The sequence below is a fragment of the Daucus carota genome, chromosome 2 (genome assembly GCF_001625215.2).
Source record: "Daucus carota subsp. sativus chromosome 2, DH1 v3.0, whole genome shotgun sequence".
In the NCBI taxonomy this organism is placed as follows: Eukaryota; Viridiplantae; Streptophyta; class Magnoliopsida; order Apiales; family Apiaceae; genus Daucus; species Daucus carota.
This window is the reverse complement of record NC_030382.2, coordinates 31,154,505-31,175,360: the sequence shown is the minus strand read 5'-3', so window position 1 is coordinate 31,175,360 and position 20,856 is coordinate 31,154,505. Positions and strand designations below refer to the sequence as shown.

Sequence of the window (20,856 nt, the reverse complement as noted above, 5' to 3'; positions counted from 1 at the left end):
ATTTAGTGGATGAATTTATAACTATTAGTATGTGTGTATCACATTTATTTTGTAATTTCATTTCATTTTAGTTTGTGAGAATAAAAATGTTTACTTAAATTTATCAGGACATATAAAATAATTTATAAAATATAACTAAAAATAAAATATTGTTTATAAACAACTATATAATTGCTTAAAAAATATTTTTTTTAAAATGGGTCAACATTGGGGCTGTTTGGTTGTGTAAAGAAGTAGAAGCACTTTTAAAAAGCTGAGAATGTTTTTTTATCACAGCTTCTGCTTCTTTTCCAAACACTTTATTAAATTTTTTAATTTTATTAACTTTATTAATTTTTTACTTCTCACTTGTACCCCATGAAGTACTTTTTTCAAGCTAACCCAAACGGCCTCGTCATCAGAACGAGGATCAACATATATTCTCGTCAGTTGTTGCTTTTCTCGGCAGTTGAAGACATATCAAACTTTGAGTTCTTATTCAATCAGGTAAACGATAATCTCTATCTTGCAAGCTTAGTGTTTTGATTGTTGTTAGACAATGGTTGTTTATATCATCGATTACGTAGTTTTTTAGGAGTAATTAATGAATATAATATCGTATGAACTGTGTGATTGCAAACTGTTTGATAAGATGCCCCTTAGAAATAGGTCCATATTTGAGGTTTATGATGGAATTCTACATATGAGTTGCAGATTATTCCATCAGACAACATGCGAATGTACAATACTTATTACATATCGAAAGATTCGTAGAATGAGTAAGCACCTTAGGAACACCGGCGTAGACATCATCACCGTGGACTGTTAATTATAACACCCTTCCTTGGATTATATTCATTATAAGCAGTCGTACATGGACACAACTATGTTCTCGTCCTTGAGTCCTCCTTTTTTCAGTATTTGGTAAGCTGGCACACGTCAACCTGTTTAACAATCCAACTCAACATCGGTAACATGTTATTACACTAATCATATGTGAGCTCACTTGCGATACGTCAGATATCGTATTTGTCATACCCGAGACCTCATTCTATGTTGTTTTAATGTATAAAGATTATCCATGTTTTATGGAATTCTTTGTATGGAATTCTTAATGGTGGTGGTTGTATATGTTTGTAGTATGATATGCTACTACACGGGTTTCTGTTTTTATATTTTTTTTGAATTCCTTCTGTGCTTCCAGCGCTTAAAAAGCGCTGTGCGTTAAAATAAATCTACCCGTCCAGCGGTTAAAAAGCGTTGGACGACAGACGTATGGCGCTTTTTAAGCGCCGGACGCACAGTAATTTTTTTTAATCCAGACCGTTGCTGAGCTGATCCAACGGTCAAGAAACTGGGTGGTGGATAAAGGCTCCCCAGCAGTTATATGCTGGGGACCTGGACCCTAAGATAAAAAAGATATTGTGGGAACGAGGAAGGTAGCTAGTCGGCAGAGATATTTTGTTAGAAACGGAAGTCGGCCAAACTCACAAATTTTGATTGTGTGTTTGTTAACAGAAAAGAAAGAACAGAAGATGACAGATAAAATGGCGAAGAGTGCCAGAGAAAACGGTGACAATAATATCCCCGAAGATGCCAATGAACGTGAGTAACTCACTCAGAATCTGTCTCTGTTATGTATGTTTATTTGATTGATTATGTGTTTATGGATTGGGGAATATATGTTTGGTATACTACAGATTGCCCAGGTCCTGCATCGGAGTCTGCTGGTAAATCTGATGCTTGTGCTGGTTGCCCTAATCAGGATGCTTGTGCTTCCGCCCCCAAAGGCCCTGACCCTGGTTCTCTCTCTCTCTCTCTCTATTTAGTGTAATTGGTCATCTCTCTCTCTCTCTCTAGTGTAATTATTTAGTGTAATTGGTGATTTTTTGAATAATATATATACAGAACTTGTATGATTATAACGAATCAATTTTGTTTGCCAATGCTTATGTGTTGCCAATGGTAGCAGAAGTAGTTCTCCTGGAAAATCCTTCATTAAAAGAGGATGTAGAAATAACAAACTTAAATCACGCCAAATCGTTAAAAACCACAAAAGTAACTTAAGTAGAAATAACAAACTTAAATCACACCAAATCGGAGTTAAGACAAGGTGTATAGGATGTAAAAACCAAAGTCTCAGCTGTTTACATCTTAATATAGAAATACAGCTTTGTAAAATTCAAATCATCAGCATATTACAAAAGTTTCTATAATCAGATACTCTTCATATATGTTTCTACGAGAAGCACTTTGGAATCGAGTAAATCAACTAATCGAGCATCAAAACCCTAGATGTATCATACATATAAAAACAAATGCGTACATAAACACAGAAATGAGAAATAACACAAACAGTCCTTACCCCCCCCCCCCCCCCCCCCCCCCCCCCCCCTCTATTATCATATAATAGAGCATCATGTACATGTAATATGTATAGGTAACCTTTGACAGTTGATTCAAGCAACTAAGTTTAATTATATTAGTAAAATTAAGCGTCTTGTGATTACTCTTTTCTTGAAAGTGGTATTCTAGTAGAAGATTCTTTTTCTGCCCATTGTTAATGCTATAATCTCATTTTACTGATGATTTTTTTTTTTTTGCAGATTTGGTTGCAATTGCAGAAAGAATGGCTACTGTAAAACACAAGATACTAGTTTTATCTGGCAAGGGTGGGGTTGGCAAGAGCACATTCTCTGCTCAACTTTCATATGCACTGGCAGCTATGGACTTTCAAGTGGGTCTCCTTGATATTGATATTTGTGGTCCAAGCATCCCAAAAATGCTTGGTCTTGAAGGCCAAGAGATTCACCAGAGTAATCTTGGATGGTCTCCTGTCTATGTGGAGTCCAATCTCGGTGTCATGTCAATTGGGTTCATGCTCCCCAATCCAGATGATGCTGTCATATGGAGAGGCCCTCGCAAAAACGGAATCATCAAGCAATTCCTGAAGGATGTCTACTGGGGGGAGCTTGATTTTCTGGTAGTTGATGCTCCACCAGGGACTTCAGATGAACATATATCAATTGTTCAGTTCCTCCAAGAAACAGGAATCGATGGTGCTATAATAGTCACTACACCACAACAGGTCTCCCTGATAGATGTCAGGAAAGAGGTTAGTTTCTGCAAGAAAGTTGGAATACAAGTTCTCGGGGTGGTTGAAAATATGAGTGGATTGTCTCAGTCGGTTCCAGATTTCAAATTTGCACGGATGTCAACTATAGGTGAAGAGGTAGACGTGACAGAGTGGGCAATAAATCTCATGAAAGAGAGAGCACCGGAACTTATGAATTTGGTTGCTTGCAGTGAAGTGTTCGACAGCAGTGGTGGTGGTGCTAAAAAAATGTGTGTAGACATGGGTGTACCCTTTCTTGGCAAGGTACCATTAGACCCTCAATTATGTAAAGCAGCAGAGGAAGGCAGGTCCTGCTTTTCGGATAGCAAGTGTAGAGCGAGTGCACCTGCGTTAAAGCGGATCATAGAGAAACTGGTAGCAACACAAATGCCAGATATGATAAATGATGCTTAAGATATCTGGTGCTGGCTTTTTGGCCGAGGGCCTATCTATGAAAAGAGATAAGCAGATACTCACTTGTGTACTCAATCTCCAAAATTTGAATCTGTTAAGACCTCTACTATCTAGTTATATTGTAACATAACTTTTAGATTAGATCTTACCTGGTGCCTAATTTTTGTTGTTTTCACATGTCATCTTAGTAATCCTTGAGCATGGACGTGGTAGAAGCTGTTTAATTTTGTACTGTCAGATTATTATTACTATAATTATATTTGCTATTGTTGTTATTATTATTATTGATGATGATTATTGGTAATATTTTTCGAAGAAAGAGAGAGAGAACATAATTTCTAGTCCTGCCAAGTGGGACTTACTGTTCTCCCTATACACTTTTTTGCACAGGCTGTCACATCCATAACTTCACTGATTAATATCTGTACAGCATGATGCTGTGTTCTTTAGTCGACCACACATTAGTTATATATCATTCCTAGCGGTCCCTAAAGTATTCTTTGTTCCTAGCGGTCCTGTGATTGATAATGCAGATTATAAGGAAGCAAATGAGAATTGAATGTCACTTTCTATGTGATTGATTTCGGTTATGTATGTATTGATAGCTTGGCGCTATTGTTTACTTATTTGTAAGCAATTAGTTACTAGTACTGTCAAGTGTCATGGACAGGGCATGTGAGAGAAATTCTTTGAGGAACTCATGGATGGTTTGCGGCACATCAACATTCACCCATCAGATGTAACACTCATGCATACTCAGTAGAATGATTGTTTGATTGTCGTATACATAATTCCTTATGCCTTGCTAGAGATGCCAGCAGATTTCTACATCTCTTGCAGCAGAGCAATTCTCATTTATAATATTGTCTTCAATGTGTGTAGTTTTTCCTGTAATTCTTGCTGCTTGGTGGTGAAATTAGAAATAGATTGCATGAAGGACTATCAACCTTATGTTTCTTCTCAGAAAATATGTCACTATCTTAAATTTTCAGTGCACCTTTAATTCTATAGTTTGGACTTTGGACATCCAGAATCATAACACGAAGGTCGGCCTGATATCTGGTGACATCCGAAGCAGTTAAAATATGGTCGGGTTCATATAATGACATCTGTGGGCGGGAAGTTGATGATTTGAGATTAATTACTGATTAACGAGGGTATCAATTTTATCATATCAATTTCTTTTATAAAAATTAGTGATTTGAGATTAATTATTGATTAATCGCTAGATTAGATTGACGGTGTCAACTTTATCATAGATATAATCGGTTGGAAATCATTTTTTTTATATAAATTAGTCAAGAGTTGCTAGAAATTGATCGGTAAAAAATTTGCTTGTTTATTAAAATTTTTATAAATAAAATCGAAAGTTAACAATGAAGAAACTTAGGATAATAAAAGTAGTCGGATTTTTAACAACGCTGCTGGATGTGTAGTGTTATTATATTTTTGTTGGTGTTTATTATATCACACAAGATAAAGAAAAATATAATTTAATTTATTAAACAACGGTTATATATATTTAGTGTGTCTACCGGAGGTGGTAATTAATAAAATTTATGTCATAGAAATCCATTCGAAACTAATCAGTTAACGAATTGACTCAGGAGTTAAAAGGGTTTAATCTATCGAATTTTTATTGAATAAACTGAATTTTAATAATTAAATTGTAATCGATAAATTGACAAAATATCTTAATAATTAATTAAAAATTTAGCAATTTTTTAATGAAATAAATAATTTTTAGAACACCAATAAAATTAGTGATCGTATTTTGTACATTTTCATTCAAACAAGCTGAGAGAGAGATTTCAGAAACACCTGGCGTGCGTGACACGTGTGTTGGGCATATAAATTTGATTCGCCAGGAAGATTCCTTGTCGTGGGGTTGATTCTCCAGCTCCACCACTCTTTTCTCCTTATAATCTCGCTGCATCACAAGTCACAACCCCACCCCTAATTTGCAGCTTTTTCAGTCAACATGGGTTCTTCAGCTGAAAATTCAACCGCCGGGTAATCACTTTATACACACATTTAATTAGGTGCTTGTCAGATCTAATTACGTGTTTCTTGTTTATGTTTTCCGTAAGAAAGTTTGCAATGTGTTTGATGATATGTTTAGCTGCGTTGTGAATTCTTCACCATCTTAATCATCCGTCTTAATGCTTGAGCTTTTCAAAGAGTAGTCGATTTTGAGAGAATACTTTCACTTTGAAGAATCAATTAAAAGTAAGCAGAATACATCATAGATCGCATCGGAGCAGATTGAGTAAACTTAAGTTTCTTTTTTATTTAATCAAACTCCTCGGAGTATTGGTGTATCCCGATACCAGCAAGTGCATTTTTGTCAAAAAAATAAAAATAAATCTAACTCCTTACCTGAAAAACTATACTTGAGTTGTTAACTTAACACGAGTTGGTTCTGGTGAAACTTGCAATGTAATTTGCAAGGTCTGATGTCTCATTATATATCAGTAAGATAATTGTATTGTCAAGTTTTACAAGTCGTCGTACATGGAAAATAACTTCATCAACTTGAGCAGCACGCAGAAAAATGGGGGTTTAATTTTTCTTCTTCTTTATTATGGCACTGTATTTTATAAAATATTCTAACGGACGCGCCTACTATGCATTTGCATCTATGCTGCACTAATTCTTATATTATTTTTTTGATTGTGTTTGCATATTTCTTCTAAATTCTTAAGTTGTTGCATACAGTATGTATAGTGTAATACTGTAATTTGTTTATATGTTATTACATTATACATGAGAATTTTCTTATCGGAAGTTGGCAAGGTAGGAAACTGATTTCAGTGTTATAAACAGCATGTCGTCTTTCTCGAGATTGGCTCCACTCGAAGCAGTACTGTTTGACATTGATGGAACTTTGTGCGATTCAGATCCTCTCCATGTCTTGGCTTTCCAGGAATTGCTTCCACAAGTAGGTTTGCTATTTCTTGCTCATTTTCTTCCAACCCCCCTCCCTGTACTATTTTGGACAGTGCGATGTAATCGAGTCCCTTCATCGGAAGGTTCGGAACAACAAAACCTGATGATGAGAATTGACAAAGCAAATTTGTTTTGTAAATGTATCACATTTTTACCAAAGAAAGCTAAGCATCATATGTTGTTAATCTTGAATTAGATTGTTTTTGGAGACTCACACTGCTATTTAACTATCAGATAGGCTTCAATGGCGGGGTACCTATCACCGAAGAGTTTTTTATTCAGCATTTTGCTGGGAAGCATAATGATGATATTGCTTCTTTCCTTTTTCCTGATGACCATGCAAGGGGTGTTAAATTTATGGAAGATAAAGAGGCAGTGTTTAGGAGGTGAATGTCCTTACCATTTTAGTTGCTGAACTTCGTATAAGTATTGCCGTATAATATTGTTTCTGAATCTGACAGAATCGCCAAGGATCATCTTAAGCCTATAAATGGTCTTGACAAATTGGTGAAATGGATTGAAACCCGTGGTTTGAGAAGAGCTGCTGTTACTAATGCTCCTAGGCCAAATGCTGATATGATGGTCTCTGTTCTTGGCTTATCAGAATTCTTTGAATTTGTTATTGTCGGGGATGAGTGTGAGCATGCTAAACCTTTCCCAGATCCCTACTTAAAGGCCATCGAACAACTCAAGGTGTCAAAAGATCACACATTCATCTGTGAGGTTTGGCTTCCAGTTCAACACACATGCTTTTCAAGCTTCGTTTGGTGACTTTTCAAACAAGTAACACTCTTCCTTTTTCCCAGGATTCTGTTTCAGGAATAACAGCCGGGGTTGCTGCTGGAATGGCTGTTGTTGGCTTAACGACCAGAAATCCTGAAGACTTGTTAAAGACAGCAAAACCAACCCTACTTGTTAAGGATTATGCAGATCCAAAATTGTGGGCTGCTCTGGAAGAGATTGATAGGAAGACAGGTGCAGCAGCAGGCATCCCCTGAAATATTTTTTTAAAAAATGCTAGTGAATCATAGCGAAGGCAAGAGAAACAGTATAAGAAGCCAACTACAAACCAAAACATATATTAAATAATTATTACTTGGTTGTTGATGGCATCTATTCGAATATCGTCCATGTTGATGGACTCATTCCTTAGATATCAGACTTCTTTATTTTTTGTATTTTGCCCTCATTGAGAAGGCATGTGAACATCATTAAAACATCCCAACTGCATACTAGTGGATGTTCTACATATATTTATACTGACAACCATGATTTTGCAGTTGTAAGCGGGTTCTCTTCTGATTACTATGGTATGACCTTGCTTCTTCCGGCTACCAGAGTCAAGTGTATATGTTACATGAATTATATATTGATCTTTATATAACATTTTAATGGGAGTGAGGGTCTTACGATCCCTTCTTGTATATGTTATGTTGTTTCTTCCTCTTTTCTCTTATACCACATGGCCATGGAGCCTGGATATGGGACTGATAATTTTCTTCACTTGTCCAACCCCTCCTGGCACAATTTCGGGGTGTTTGTTTGTCTAGGGGTGGTGATTGTCAAACACATTCATCGTAATATTTAGTGATGAGAAAGTAGAAATGCAGTTATATTCCAGAGAATTCTATATACAGTTACATGAGTTTGTATTATTCGGTTATGAGTAAGAACTAAGAAGTAGAAATGCAATTATATTCTAGACAAATATATGGTAGTGTATAAGTTTGTAATATTTAGTGATGATAAAGAAGTAAATAAAATTATGTTGTAGAATATTATGCATGCTAATGTATAAGTGCATGTAAAATGTGTGTATCTTTATATGTAACAGCACCTCCTTGATTTTGTGGAATTGTGGTGTACTAACTATTGTAACTAAGCTCATCGATTGACAGACTTGTGAGTTGTGATGTACTTACTAAGTATTGTAACCTAGTTCAAAATATTTTCTTTTGAACTTGAGGCTGCAAAACATGTGAATGACACAGAAATTGTTCTACAGAAAGCTCAGAGAACTCTCTCTGTTTCCCCTCTAAATTACTCAGAAAGTACAATCCTGCAGATGTATCATCTCTGGTAAGTGAGGGTGCACTTAATGAGGAAGATGAGATGAGCCGTGAAAATTATTTTTTAGTTAATCTCCTGGTTAATTTTGTGATATTAGTATCGGTAGCGGGGGCACTCAATTTTTCGCCATTTACAAACACTTGCAATTTATTATACAATTAATTATAATTTTTAACAGATTTTTTTGAAATTGCATTAGTGATCGTATATATTATATATGATTGACGGTGGTTGCGGCAGATTTGATTGTAAATACAACATCCATGTTTTTATAATTTTTTTTCAAAAATAATATTTTGAAAATTTTTATTTGAAATATTGTGCTTTCACAATTTTTTTTAAAAAGATTACAATATTTTTAAAAAGAAAAATTCTAAACGGGAGTATTGACGAAAAAAATCCAAAAAACTTAGAAGTTATTGTGTTTGTAAAGGGGAAAAAACGAGTTAAAAAGGTTCGTTCGGACTGACCATATGGAATAGACGTCACCCAGCTAATCAAAATCGTTTTCTTCGTGTGGTGTATTCGATTGGGATTTTAATGCATTGTTTTTAGTCTATGGATTTTAATGGATTGTATGAGATTTTGATTTTTTGCGGATTCTTGATGAAATGTCGCAGAGTTGATAGGATTTAGGTACAATGCTTCAAAATCCCATTGAATTTGGTGGGATTTCAAAAAACTTAAAATACACTGAAGAATGCCACAAAATCCATCATTTTATGAAATGAAAAAAAATCCATCAGCATTTGAATACCATCAGATTTTAATGGATTTTAAACAATCCCAATTGAATACCATCGGATTTTAAAGCATAATTTAAAATCCCAATTGAATACCACTAGATTTTGTAGCATAGTTTAAAATCCCAATTGAATACCTCAAGATTTTAATGGATTTCAAACAATCCCAATCGAATACCCTCGGATTTCATGAATGCAAAAAAATGTTTTAAAATCCCAATCCAATACACCCCTCTTCGTCGATACAACTCGGCATTTCTTTTGCTTCTTTCTTCTCCGCCAACACACACTCGCACACTCATATATATATAAACACATACACAAACCTGTATTGCGTCCATACATAAATATACACACGCAGAGATTAATTAATCTCTCTGTTATCGGCAGTGAGCTCTTGATTGAATTTTGGCGATACGCAAAGGTAATCAGAGACTTTATACATTGAATTACATATTTTCACATCTCATTCTCCTTTTGTTTCTGATTCATTTTGTTTAATTTCTTGTTTGATCTGTGCTTATGTAGGCTTTCATTTTGATTGCTGATTTGCCGGTGGTTGTTATCTTAATCCAACAGGATGATGGAGATGAATGACCGCAAAAGTCAGTTACGCCTCTCTCTCTCTCTCTCTCCCTCTCCTTCTCTCTCCCTCCCTCCTCCCCTTTAATTATTATGTGCATTTTTTAGAATAAAAATTGTGTAATTTCTTAATGTATATCTATGTATGTGTGTCATGGAGATTTTAATAGTGTAACACAGTCTATAGTTTACTATTTTGTTTCTAGTTCTAAGCTGGTTTTAGTTGGCAACAGCGAATACTACTGTATAAGTTAATTTGGGGTGGCAGATAAGCCAATGAATATCTTTCTGTATAGTTTTTATGATATTTGTTCTCTCTTCAATCAGAAATATAATCATATATAGTCCTCTCGAGAGTACAGTATATTCCACATATATACTTTCTGTATTGTTAATTTGTTATGATGAGATTTCTTCTCTCTGCAGTGGAGTATTTCTCTCTCAAGCAATTAAATTCCCTCACTAGACTTATTCTTTTTTCTTCTATATATAGGCACTTCCTGTAGGCTGCAGTTACCCTTTTCCTTAACGAATTTGTACCACCTATACTGTTTGTTTTTGTATTTGCAGAATATGTTCCCTGTTAATCCCAATGGTCTTGCATCCGTGGTTTTGGGCCTTATGTTCTCAGCAGAACTAGTCGTACTCTCCTCCATGTAGTTGGATATATATGTAAAACATTTTTTCTTTCGTTTCAAAGTACATGAACCCAGGACAGTTCACTTCATTGTAAAACTAGATGACCTATATGAATATTTACAAGAACAAGGAAATGACTTGCAGAATAAATAATCAAAGATGGGACTCTTAGGGCTTTTAGAATTATATTGCAGAAACTTAAAATCATGTCACTGCATAGAGGATATAGTATCAAACTCTTCAGTAATAGATGCTAGACAATTAATGGGGGATTAAAACTTTAGTTGATGAGCTGGGTTTTTGAGCAAGTTTAAAGTTTACTCATCTTAGTTTTTGAAATGCTTTTTCATGGGCTTACTGTGGTTGAGTTCTTATGGAGTTACTTCAGGTTTTCTATTATTTTTTGTTTGCCGTAATATTGGTGGGTGTATGGTCAATTTGCTTTACATGAAGAAAGACATTATAATATACATATGCTTCTAGGTGATATCATGATTCTCAATTAGATTTTTGTTTGTAACAGTCAAATTATCATTAGATGAATAATGCATCCCCATCTATGCATGCTCTGGAAATACTTTATAATAATTTGGCTGACTAGGAAAGACTGAATTTTCTGTTGTTACAGAGATTGGGCTAGGATTGACCGGATTTGGGGTCTTTTTCTCATTTCTTGGAGTGATGTTCTTTTTTGACAAAGGACTAATGGCTATAGGAAATGTAAGTGCCTATGGTTTACAAGTTAGTAATCTTTTTTGGCATATACTCTGCGTGTGCTAATGTGAGGTTATTTTTGCGATAATGTATCAGATCCTATTTGTATCAGGAGTGATGTTAACCATTGGTTTGAAGTCCTCCCTACAGTTCTTCATGAAACGTAGCAATTTTAAGGTTTTGGTTTCGCCCTTTCCATCTTTTTCTCTCTTTAGACATGTAACCACTCATCTAGTGTATATGAACTTCTTGCTTTTGTTTTGGTTCTTATGTATACAGGGAACAATATCTTTTGGTTTTGGGTTTTTCTTTGTTATCATTGGATGGCCCATTATTGGAATGATTTTAGAGGCATATGGATTTGTTGTACTCTTCAGGTTTGCATATTTCTTCAGCATCATTTCATGTGTTCCACCGATATATATCAATTCTATTTTTTGATAAGGTGTTTTTTTCAGCGGATTTTGGCCTACTCTGGCAGTTTTCGTGCAGAAGATACCTATTATTGGTTGGCTGTTCCAGCAGCCATTTATTAGATCCGTATGTTTGTTTTATCCACTTGGCTTTTTATAATTTTTTCAGATATTCTTTTCTACACAATTTTTTTTGACTTTTATGATACGCATAACCTACCCCTGCTCTTGTAGTAAGTTGGATTCTCATGTGTATTGTAGCACTAGATTAGTCCCCGCAGATGCCTGGTTATATTATAATTCTAATTTATTTAAATTCTGAAAAATACATAAGTGATGTATGTTAATTTAACTAATATATATTATTGATAAAAAATAATTAATTTGACCATGGGGTCAAAATATTTAAATAAGTGATGAAAAAATCAAGTGATATATGGGAAATACCGCATATATATTAAAGTAAATAAATTAATACTTATTAAACAATTATTAAACAATACGATATAAATTAACATGTGCAAATGATATTGAGAAATAATAAGAGAATGAGAGATAAGGAGAGAGAAATAGTGGAGCATGAGAATTGAAGATGAGAGAAGTGGTGGAGGATGATAAAATTATACCGTTGTCCCTCTTGGTTCTTTACATTTAGAGAGCTTGAACGCATTTTAAGGTTCTTATAAAGTGTAGCTTCATAAATTACTTTAACTTCTTTTTTTTTTTTGAATCAAAATTTAATGTTTAAATTTTTATTTGAAAAAAGAAAATTTCAAAATATGTTATGAAACTATACTTTATATTTACCTTAAAATGTGTGCCAAGCAGGGAAAAAATGGTAAAGAAATGAAATGACGGAGGGAGTATATACCAGACCATACCATACCATACGTACTCAGTATATCCCGCTTAGAGCAGGGTCTAAGGAGGGTAAAATGTACGCAGCCCTACCCCTACCCTTAAAGTAGAGAGGCTGTTTCTGTGAAGACCCCCGGCTTAGTGCACAATAAATAAAATAGTGTGTGATACAATATGACTATAATACCTTAAGCCACGGCCTTCTTCACATGGGACTTACCTAAACATTCCCCGTTGTCAGTGACGAAGTCCGGTGGAGGAAACGAATGGAGAAATCAAGAACCATCATTGTCATAGATTGTAATGTTGAAGTCCGCTAATTTGATGTGAAATGGAACCAGTACCATACTGACGGCAGCTACAAAGGCATGTAAAACAGTGAAGTTACATACGGTGGTAGTTTTCACATATGTTGCTATAGTGTTGCAAGAGGTCGAACTTGTGAACGGAATGGTGAATTTTGGATCTGCCTGACTCTGTATCAATATTTCGATGGAGGGAGCATATAATAATTATTTTTAAAAGTTGAGATTTAATGATGAGTTCACACATAAGAATGCTGATGTCATCCATTTAATGGGAGATAAACACATAAGCTTTGATCACATCAGCTGTCTTTTGTTTTAGTAGACAGAAAGATATAATCCATGTTGACCTCCTAATTATCTTTTTGAAGTGATTTCTATTTGGGTTGAATAAAGTAATTTCTTTGATATTGGTGGAAATTACAAAGGGTCAATTTTGACTAGACTAATCGGCAACATACTGAACAATGTAATATATATGAATTTTATAAGCTAATAGTATTATTAGCTAGGAGCCTAGGATGGCAACACTTTGTCGAGTTTAGCTATAATCAGATATTTTCAGGTCTTAAAACTAAATCCAAATCAAATCCAATACTAAATATCTAAATCCAAATCATCGGGTTTCAGATTGGAATATATATTTATTTTAGGTATTTAAAATTTTGAATTATATAGTTAAGTCCAATATTCGAGGTATGAGCAAATAATACATTTTTCCTTGTTTTGTAGTTGCGTAAAAAAAATATTAGTTATATATATGTATGCCTACGTTTTCAAACAGGACCTATAAGAGTTCCTCGATGGCACCTCATCACAAATCATTGATTTCATTATAGATTTTATTATAGAATGCATATAAAATGTGGTCTAATATAGAATATTATGACATATATTTTAGGAAAATTTTATGGTGAAAATTTGAACAAAAAAGTTCATTTTGAAAATTCGTTCCATAGTGGAATCATTTTGGATAATTATGATTTTGTTGTAGAGTCGTGTTGTAATATTGCATAATTTCAATGATTCTTGGATAAAAAAGTTGTATGATTTTGTTTTTGATTCATTACTTAAATATTTTTTATTATTTTTTTATAAAAATATGATTAACTTATGCATTATGTATATTTTTATGTTATGAAACTCTATAGAATAGGGTCCTCTTTATAGTGCCACCCTATATATGTATGTATAACAAATAATATATTATATATAACAAATAAAATTACAAGTGATTAAGTTTGTAAAGTATTGTTGGGATATTAAGTCATAATGATTATATAATTAAGAACTAAATGATTTACGTAGAAATTACATAGAAAAAATAATAAATGATTTAACTATTGAGTAATAATGAAATAAAAGAATATATGTTATTTGTCTTGTATTAAAATATTATATGTTTATGTACAACTTATATGTATATAAATTCGGGCGTGTTTTGATCGATTTTTTTCGGTACATATAAAATTCATATCAAAACTCACATTCTTTCGGGTCAAAGTTAAATTTAAATATAAATCCTAATCCAAATTTTCGGGTTTGATAATATTCAGGTCAAAGTCACCACTGTGTCTAGTTTTCTTTGATTAGGTGTATATTTATGCACGAGTTTTTCTTTTTAAAGTCTGCCTGAGATATGAAACGTGTGAAATTATATAGTATCCAGGGCCGTCTGGGAGAATTTTGGGGCCCTGTGCTATAATATGAATTAGGCCTCAAATAATAATAAAAAATATGTATATTATAAAAATAAATAAATAATAAAAATATTATTTTTTTATAAAATTAAAACATGTCACTTAAAATAAGATAAATAATGTTATTAAATAATAGTAATTTTAATATTTTAAACAAAATTAATATGAATTTATATGAGATATATCTATATGTCATTGAAAAGAATGAAATTTATAGTACATATGAAAAAATATCATATGTAAAAAACATTATGAAAACATTTAATAAAAGAGAAATTATTATATAAAAAGTAAAGATACAACATAAAAGATTTACAATGCAAATAGACATAATAAACTAATCTATTAGATTATGTAATTATTTATCTATAAATAAACAGAATTAAAATAAATATATAATTTTTAATTTTCAATTTCATTTTCGAAATTTAATTTTATTAAATAAAACATTGATTTCTAAATTTTGAGGCCCCTATAGTTTTGGGGCCCTGTGCCGTCGCCCACCTTGCACGCCTAAAAAACCGGCCCTGATAGTATCTCTATGAATAACTTTGCTGCCATATATTGGGCAACATAGTCAAGATGGAGAATGGGCAACTTTAACGATCTTATGAATTAAACTAAAGTTTTGTGAATCTTTTAAATAGTATCTCTAGTGATGGGGGTGGGGTTCCATGGAATGATGGACAAAAACCTGGGATTATTCTCTCGATGGAGAAAATTCAAAATAGAACAAAATCTCTATATTTACAAGATAACTATTCACTATAATAAATCTATATAACACTTTTTTTACAAGAATATAATTTTAAAAGAAATTATATACTAATTTACTTAAAGATAATTATTGATACATATAATCTAGAATTTTCTACTTATTGGGCCTACAAAGCCTATAGCATTGTTCCCAAATATTCTTTTAGGCTTTTTTATGGGATGTCATGCATCATTCAGTCAGTTGTGCTATAGTTGAGATAATGATTTCACCTATTAAAAGTAAAACACCTAATTTTTTGCATTTATGATTCTCTTGTTATCTTATATCCTTATGCCTATTAAACTTAATATGGATGTAGTACATATGACCTAGAAAATGTGTATCTATACTTTTCATTTTAGATATGTTGGACTACTATGATGTCTATATCTTCCTTTTATTATACTTGAGCATCTTCTTGGTAATCAATCTTTGCTGGTTCAAGCATAATTCTTGCAAGGCTAACATGAATTAATTTTTGTTTATTGTGCAGTTTTTTGATAGTTACAAAGGTAAACGGATGCCTGTATAACCATAGCGAAGTAAGTGGCCCTCTTTTATCCACTTCGGTGTTAATGGAAATTACTAGTTGATCAATTATGGATTGTCGAACTTAGCAGTTGCCAAGCACAATAATTATCTGGTTTTAATTGGTCATTTGCACTGTGTTATAATAAATTGGTTGTTGTAGGTGTTAATTTCTTGTAATTATTGTTGTGAAGCATAACCATATGTTATTCTTTTCTTTTTTCCCTAATTCTTGTCATTTTCTTTAATTTTTCTTTTGAGAATGAAATTATCTTTATGTTCTTTCTCATTAATTTTGATTTTTGCCCAGTGAAATATGTTATCCCTGTGTGTATTCGTTTTAGATTGGTTGTCAGCTTTCATATATAGCTGTAGTTCAGGAATTTTTTAGGCACTTGTTTTTTTAGTAAAGAAATTGTAAATTTTTGAATTTTTTTAATTACGGCTAGAGACTAAAAAAAAGGACCTAAACTACCTAGTTGTATTGTAAGTTGTAACATATCTTTTAGATTAGATCATACCTGGTGCCTAAATTTTTATTGTTTTCACATCATCACATGTTATCTTAGTAATCCTTGAGCATGGACGTGGTGGAAGCTGTTTAATTTTGTACTGCTAGATTATTATTACTATTATTATTTTTGTTATTGGTATAGTTATTATTATTATTAGTGATGATGATTATTGGTAATATTTTTAGTAAAAGAAAAAAGAGAACGTAATTTCTAGTCCTGCCTAGAGGTACTTACTGTTCTCCCTATTCCCTTTTTTGCACGGTCTGTCACATCCATAACTTCGCTGATTAATATCCGTACAGCATGATGCTGTGTTCTTCAGTCCACCACACATTAATTATATATTGTTCCTAGGGTCCCTTGAGTATTTTTTGTTCCTTGCGGTCCCTTTAGCATTCTTTGGTTTTAGTGGTCCCTTGAGCATTCTTTGGCAAAAAGTCGCCACCACTGTCATCTTTTCTTATAAATTCAAGGTAGACATATTTTAGAGATAGCTCCATTCTATAATCTCCAGGCCTTAAGTTTTAGTAAACATGATTAATAGTTGGTCTTGATTAAGTCAAACAGTCATAATTGAGAGTTCTATTCGAACATTGATTGCTTCTTTAAGTAATTATATCATGAGATTGGGCATAAATGGCGGCCCTGTGATTGATGATGCAGATTAATAGGAAGCAAATGAAAATTGAATGTCACTTTCTCTGTGATTGATTTTCGGCTATGTATTTATTAATAACTTGGCGCTATTATTTACTTATTTGTAAGCAGTTAGTTACTAGTACTGCCATGGACAGGGCATGTGAGAGAAATTTTTTGAGGAACTCATGGATGGTTTGCAGCACGTCAACATTCACCCATCAGATGTAACAATCATGCATACTCAGTAGAACGATTCTTTTATTGGCATAGACATAATTCCTTATTCCTCGCTAGAGATGGCAGCAGATTTCTACGTCTCTTGCAGCAGAGCAAGTCTCATTATAATAGTCATCAATGTCTGTAGTTTTTCCTGTAATTCTTGTTGCTTGGTGGCGAAATTAGAAATTACATCAAGCACTATTAACCTTATGTCTCTTCTCTGAAAATATGTCACTATCTTGTTAAATTTCTAGTGCACCTTTAATTTTAAAGTTTGGACATTCAGAAGCACAACACGAAGGTAAGCCTGGTATCTAGTTACATGCGAAATGGTAGCTAAATCATTGTCAGGGTTCATATAATGAAGTCTATCGGCCAGAAGTTGGGTGATTTGAGATTAATTGCTGATTAACGAGGGTGCCAATTTTACCATGCTATGTCGAAAATCATTTTTCTATAGAAATTAGTGATTTCATATTAGTTGTTGATTAATCGCTAGATTGACAGGGTCAATTTATCATTGCTATAATCAGTTAAAAATCATTTTTATATAAATCCGTCAAGAATTGCTAGAAATTGGTTGGTCAAAAGTTGGCTTGTTTATTGGAATTTTTATAAAATTCGTGGGAAAATAAAATCATAAGTTAATAATGGAGAAACTTAAAAAAGTAGAGTAGTCTGATTCTCCAAATCCATTAAATGCAATAATTAACCAAATATAGGAGTCTTTTGTCAAAAGAAATTTCTTTCTAAATCTGTATAATTACAGAAGTTAGTTTTCTTATTAAATTGATGTGACAAATTCTTTTACACATGAACATGTTAGTGTAGTGTATCTTTATCAATACACACTTTTGTCCAGTATTCTCTTCTCCGTTTATCATCATTTTAGTTTTGTCCTGCTTTGGTAAAGATGGAGAAAAGAAAATTTAGTATATCTAGGACGTATATCCAGGACATGATTTAATGGTTACAATTAAAAATAAAATAATAAAATATCGAACAAAAAATGCTCAATAAATTTATGAATATAATATAATTACAATCTATATTAAGACATAAAGGAGATTTTAGAGAGGGTATAAGAGCATCTCTAAGGGTAATATGTATAATGGTTGGTTATCTTCATTGGCTATACTGCATATGTAAATTTTTTGCTAAGGGACCAATGATTACTTCAATGGGATTATCTATATTCATACTTATGTAAAATTATATTTTAGGGCTTTCTTGGATCGACAAATATAAGAGCATCTCCAACCATCAAAAACCTTTAGATAAAATGTGAGTTGGTATACTAAAAATAAAAAATTTAGCCAACCTCTTTAAAAACTCATACTCCAACCACACTCAGCTGTTGTCTATAATTTTAGCCAATCTCCTATGGATGGTTAAATTTGTCGAACCTCTACAGGTCTGTAAGAAATTCTGTAGGAAGATTGCATATCATTTATTACTATACTGAACTGATATATTCTATTTTAACAATCTAAATATTAATAACATACTATTTTTAAATTATAACCAACCAATATAGCCAATACCATCGAAGTAAAATGTCTTACAGGTTCAGCAAATTTTACCTAATGTCTTACAGGTCCAATTTAGCCAACGATTATAGTCAACGCCGTTGAAGATGCTCTAACTAACCAAACATGATTGGCTATATTTTTTGCTAAGGGGAGAGGGTTGGAGGTCCAAATTTTTTACATGATCTTTGAAAATGACACGTAGATGCCAAATAAGCGCCACTTAGATAATTTTAACTAAAGGTTTTTATCATTAGAGATGCTCTAAGATAATTATATTCATTGAAATCAAGTCATAAGTACAAGTTTGATGAATATTTACAGTTACATGATAAGGAGGTTACAAGACATTTCAAAAGCCAAAAGTCTATATTTATGAGTATGTGAATGTCCAAAAGTTTGACAGATAAAAAGCCAAACATCAACACTTAAAAGGTAAAGGACACCCACACAAATATATTATGTATAACACCTTTGATATTCGACATATAAAATAATATTTTATAGTCTTTCTGAAAATAGAACGTGGATGAAAAATTTAGTGAAGAACAAGAACATTAGTTCATAATACGCAGAGGATGTTGTCTCGTTAAAACTAATTTTTCACTATAAGAACTAAAAACGTATTATATAAACAATATATATTTTTTTAGACCCTAACCAAACTCAGATGTATAATTTAAGTATGTCTATAAATATATTCAACATAATGATAATTAATTAATTAGTGTTCTACACCCGATGTTGAACTTCATTTACAAATGTGTTGAATGCACAATTTATTTATGTGTTATTTTTTAAAATTGTGATGTTTTTTCAGTCATTTTCAACGTGGATACTTTATATAACTAAGGATTAACACCTTGGGAGAATAAAAAATCAAAAAAAAAATTTGTAAACTTATAACTTAAAAAAAAATTATTTTATCCTATCGTTATATATATATATATATATATATATATATATATATATATATATATATATACATGTGTGTGTGTGTGCGCGTGTGTGTGTGGAAATGTTCCACAACCACGGTTGGATAAGTAGCTTATCCATCCAACTCATCTCCAACCGCCAAAAAAGGGCAATCAACGCACAGAAATCAATAAAAATACTGTGCTTACGCTGTCAGTAAAAAAGCGTTTACACCATATAATAGAGCGTAAGCCCCGCTTACGCTGTATTATAGTGCGTATACGCTCTAATATAGTGCGTGTACGCTACTTTATACTTATATATATATATATATATATATATATATATATATATATATATGCATGAATGAAATGATAAGAATGTAATCATGTAATAAGAAGGATTTTTATACAATCGACTTTCATAAGTTGCAATTTATGAGCATTCTTAGTAAATATTTTAACATCCACTCAAAGGTAATTTCCCCCCTCAAAATATGCATTGCCTTGGGGAAATCATGGACTAATAGATAAATTTCAAAACTTACAAAACAACTCAATAATCTCAATATTCATTTATTGTGAGGTGAAGCTCATTCAAACTTCAATCGGAAAATAATTTCTAATCTACATCCACTATGGACAGAGTTTTACATGAGTTATTACTTATCACTGATCATGTTACCTTCAAGGAATATTAGAAGGCTTAATTAATCATCACAATACACCTTCTGATACCGGTACATGCACTATGTCCACTTCATATGAGTGAAGGAATATATTATATTATATACAATAAAAATTATTTGAAATAATTTTATATTATATTATAGGTCCAAAATCCTTTAGAATTCAATAGGGTTAGTTCTCGAGAATGTAATTTGTTACTGCCAATAGTTTTTATCCTTCCAGGATGGAAGTTAAATATTATCAAGTGGGTCATATAAAATCAAATCGTTCATATATTGTTAGACTATCATAACCAGTAACCACAACAAGAGATTTTATTTCTCTTCATAAATATTACAAGACCATTGTGCAACTATATGACCTTTATATTTCATAAGTTCTATATTTTAATTTTGTTCAGTCAAGAATCTCAGTAACTTTTGCATAAATGTGTATGAACTGCAGTTTTGAATATTTATTTATTTTGAAGAGATAATAATTTTATAGCGTGCTTTGTTTACAACTTCTGGTGTTCTAGCTGCAAGTCCAAATAAAATTACTATTTGTAATAGATTTTGCCCTCAGTCACTTATTTATAACTAATT

General features: G+C 32.5%; 3 protein-coding genes across 5 annotated transcripts; all 3 read left to right on the top strand.

The window, feature by feature from the left end:
- The first annotated feature begins 340 nt into the window (after positions 1-340).
- On the top strand, positions 341-3,802 carry LOC108209546 (cytosolic Fe-S cluster assembly factor NBP35). Its single transcript, XM_064087145.1, has 4 exons — positions 341-486; positions 1,498-1,584; positions 1,680-1,781; positions 2,586-3,802. Exons 2-4 carry the CDS (start codon positions 1,515-1,517, stop codon positions 3,506-3,508), a joined length of 1,095 nt encoding a protein of 364 aa, XP_063943215.1. The 5' UTR covers positions 341-486; positions 1,498-1,514; the 3' UTR covers positions 3,509-3,802.
- Positions 3,803-5,303: 1,501 nt separating this feature from the next.
- Positions 5,304-7,736, top strand: LOC108209547 (haloacid dehalogenase-like hydrolase domain-containing protein Sgpp). Its single transcript, XM_017380507.2, has 5 exons — positions 5,304-5,521; positions 6,335-6,449; positions 6,692-6,843; positions 6,919-7,180; positions 7,264-7,736. Exons 1-5 carry the CDS (start codon positions 5,490-5,492, stop codon positions 7,453-7,455), a joined length of 753 nt encoding a protein of 250 aa, XP_017235996.1. The 5' UTR covers positions 5,304-5,489; the 3' UTR covers positions 7,456-7,736.
- A 1,752-nt stretch (positions 7,737-9,488) lies between these two features.
- Positions 9,489-17,433, top strand: LOC108206698 (vesicle transport protein GOT1). 3 transcript variants are annotated; one of them, XM_017377081.2, is made up of 8 exons: positions 9,489-9,694; positions 9,799-9,875; positions 11,120-11,211; positions 11,302-11,382; positions 11,485-11,582; positions 11,664-11,745; positions 15,732-15,780; positions 17,076-17,433. In XM_017377081.2, the coding sequence occupies exons 2-7, from the start codon at positions 9,851-9,853 to the stop codon at positions 15,768-15,770; spliced, it is 417 nt and encodes a 138-aa protein (XP_017232570.1). In that variant the 5' UTR covers positions 9,489-9,694; positions 9,799-9,850; the 3' UTR covers positions 15,771-15,780; positions 17,076-17,433. The 3 variants fall into 3 exon arrangements, with proteins under 3 accessions (XP_017232570.1, XP_017232572.1, XP_017232571.1); XM_017377083.2 differs by having other exon boundaries at positions 9,490-9,694; positions 9,850-9,875; XM_017377082.2 differs by having other exon boundaries at positions 9,490-9,694; positions 17,050-17,433.
- Positions 17,434-20,856: the final 3,423 nt, after the last annotated feature.

Excerpts from the sequence above, each read along its gene's own strand:
- LOC108206698 (XM_017377081.2), top strand. The coding sequence starts at position 9,851 with ATGATGGAGATGAATGACCGCAAAA. Across the intron at positions 11,583-11,663 it reads GGATTTGTTGTACTCTTCAG|CGGATTTTGGCCTACTCTGG; the intron begins GTTTGCATATTT and ends TGTTTTTTTCAG. Across the intron at positions 11,746-15,731 it reads AGCAGCCATTTATTAGATCC|TTTTTTGATAGTTACAAAGG; the intron begins GTATGTTTGTTT and ends TTTATTGTGCAG.
- LOC108209546 (XM_064087145.1), top strand. The coding sequence starts at position 1,515 with ATGACAGATAAAATGGCGAAGAGTGCCAGAGAAAACGGTGACAATAAT. Across the intron at positions 1,585-1,679 it reads CCCCGAAGATGCCAATGAAC|ATTGCCCAGGTCCTGCATCG; the intron begins GTGAGTAACTCA and ends GGTATACTACAG. Across the intron at positions 1,782-2,585 it reads CCCCAAAGGCCCTGACCCTG|ATTTGGTTGCAATTGCAGAA; the intron begins GTTCTCTCTCTC and ends TTTTTTTTGCAG.
- LOC108209547 (XM_017380507.2), top strand. The coding sequence starts at position 5,490 with ATGGGTTCTTCAGCTGAAAATTCAACCGCCGG. Across the intron at positions 5,522-6,334 it reads GCTGAAAATTCAACCGCCGG|CATGTCGTCTTTCTCGAGAT; the intron begins GTAATCACTTTA and ends TGTTATAAACAG. Across the intron at positions 6,844-6,918 it reads AAAGAGGCAGTGTTTAGGAG|AATCGCCAAGGATCATCTTA; the intron begins GTGAATGTCCTT and ends TGAATCTGACAG.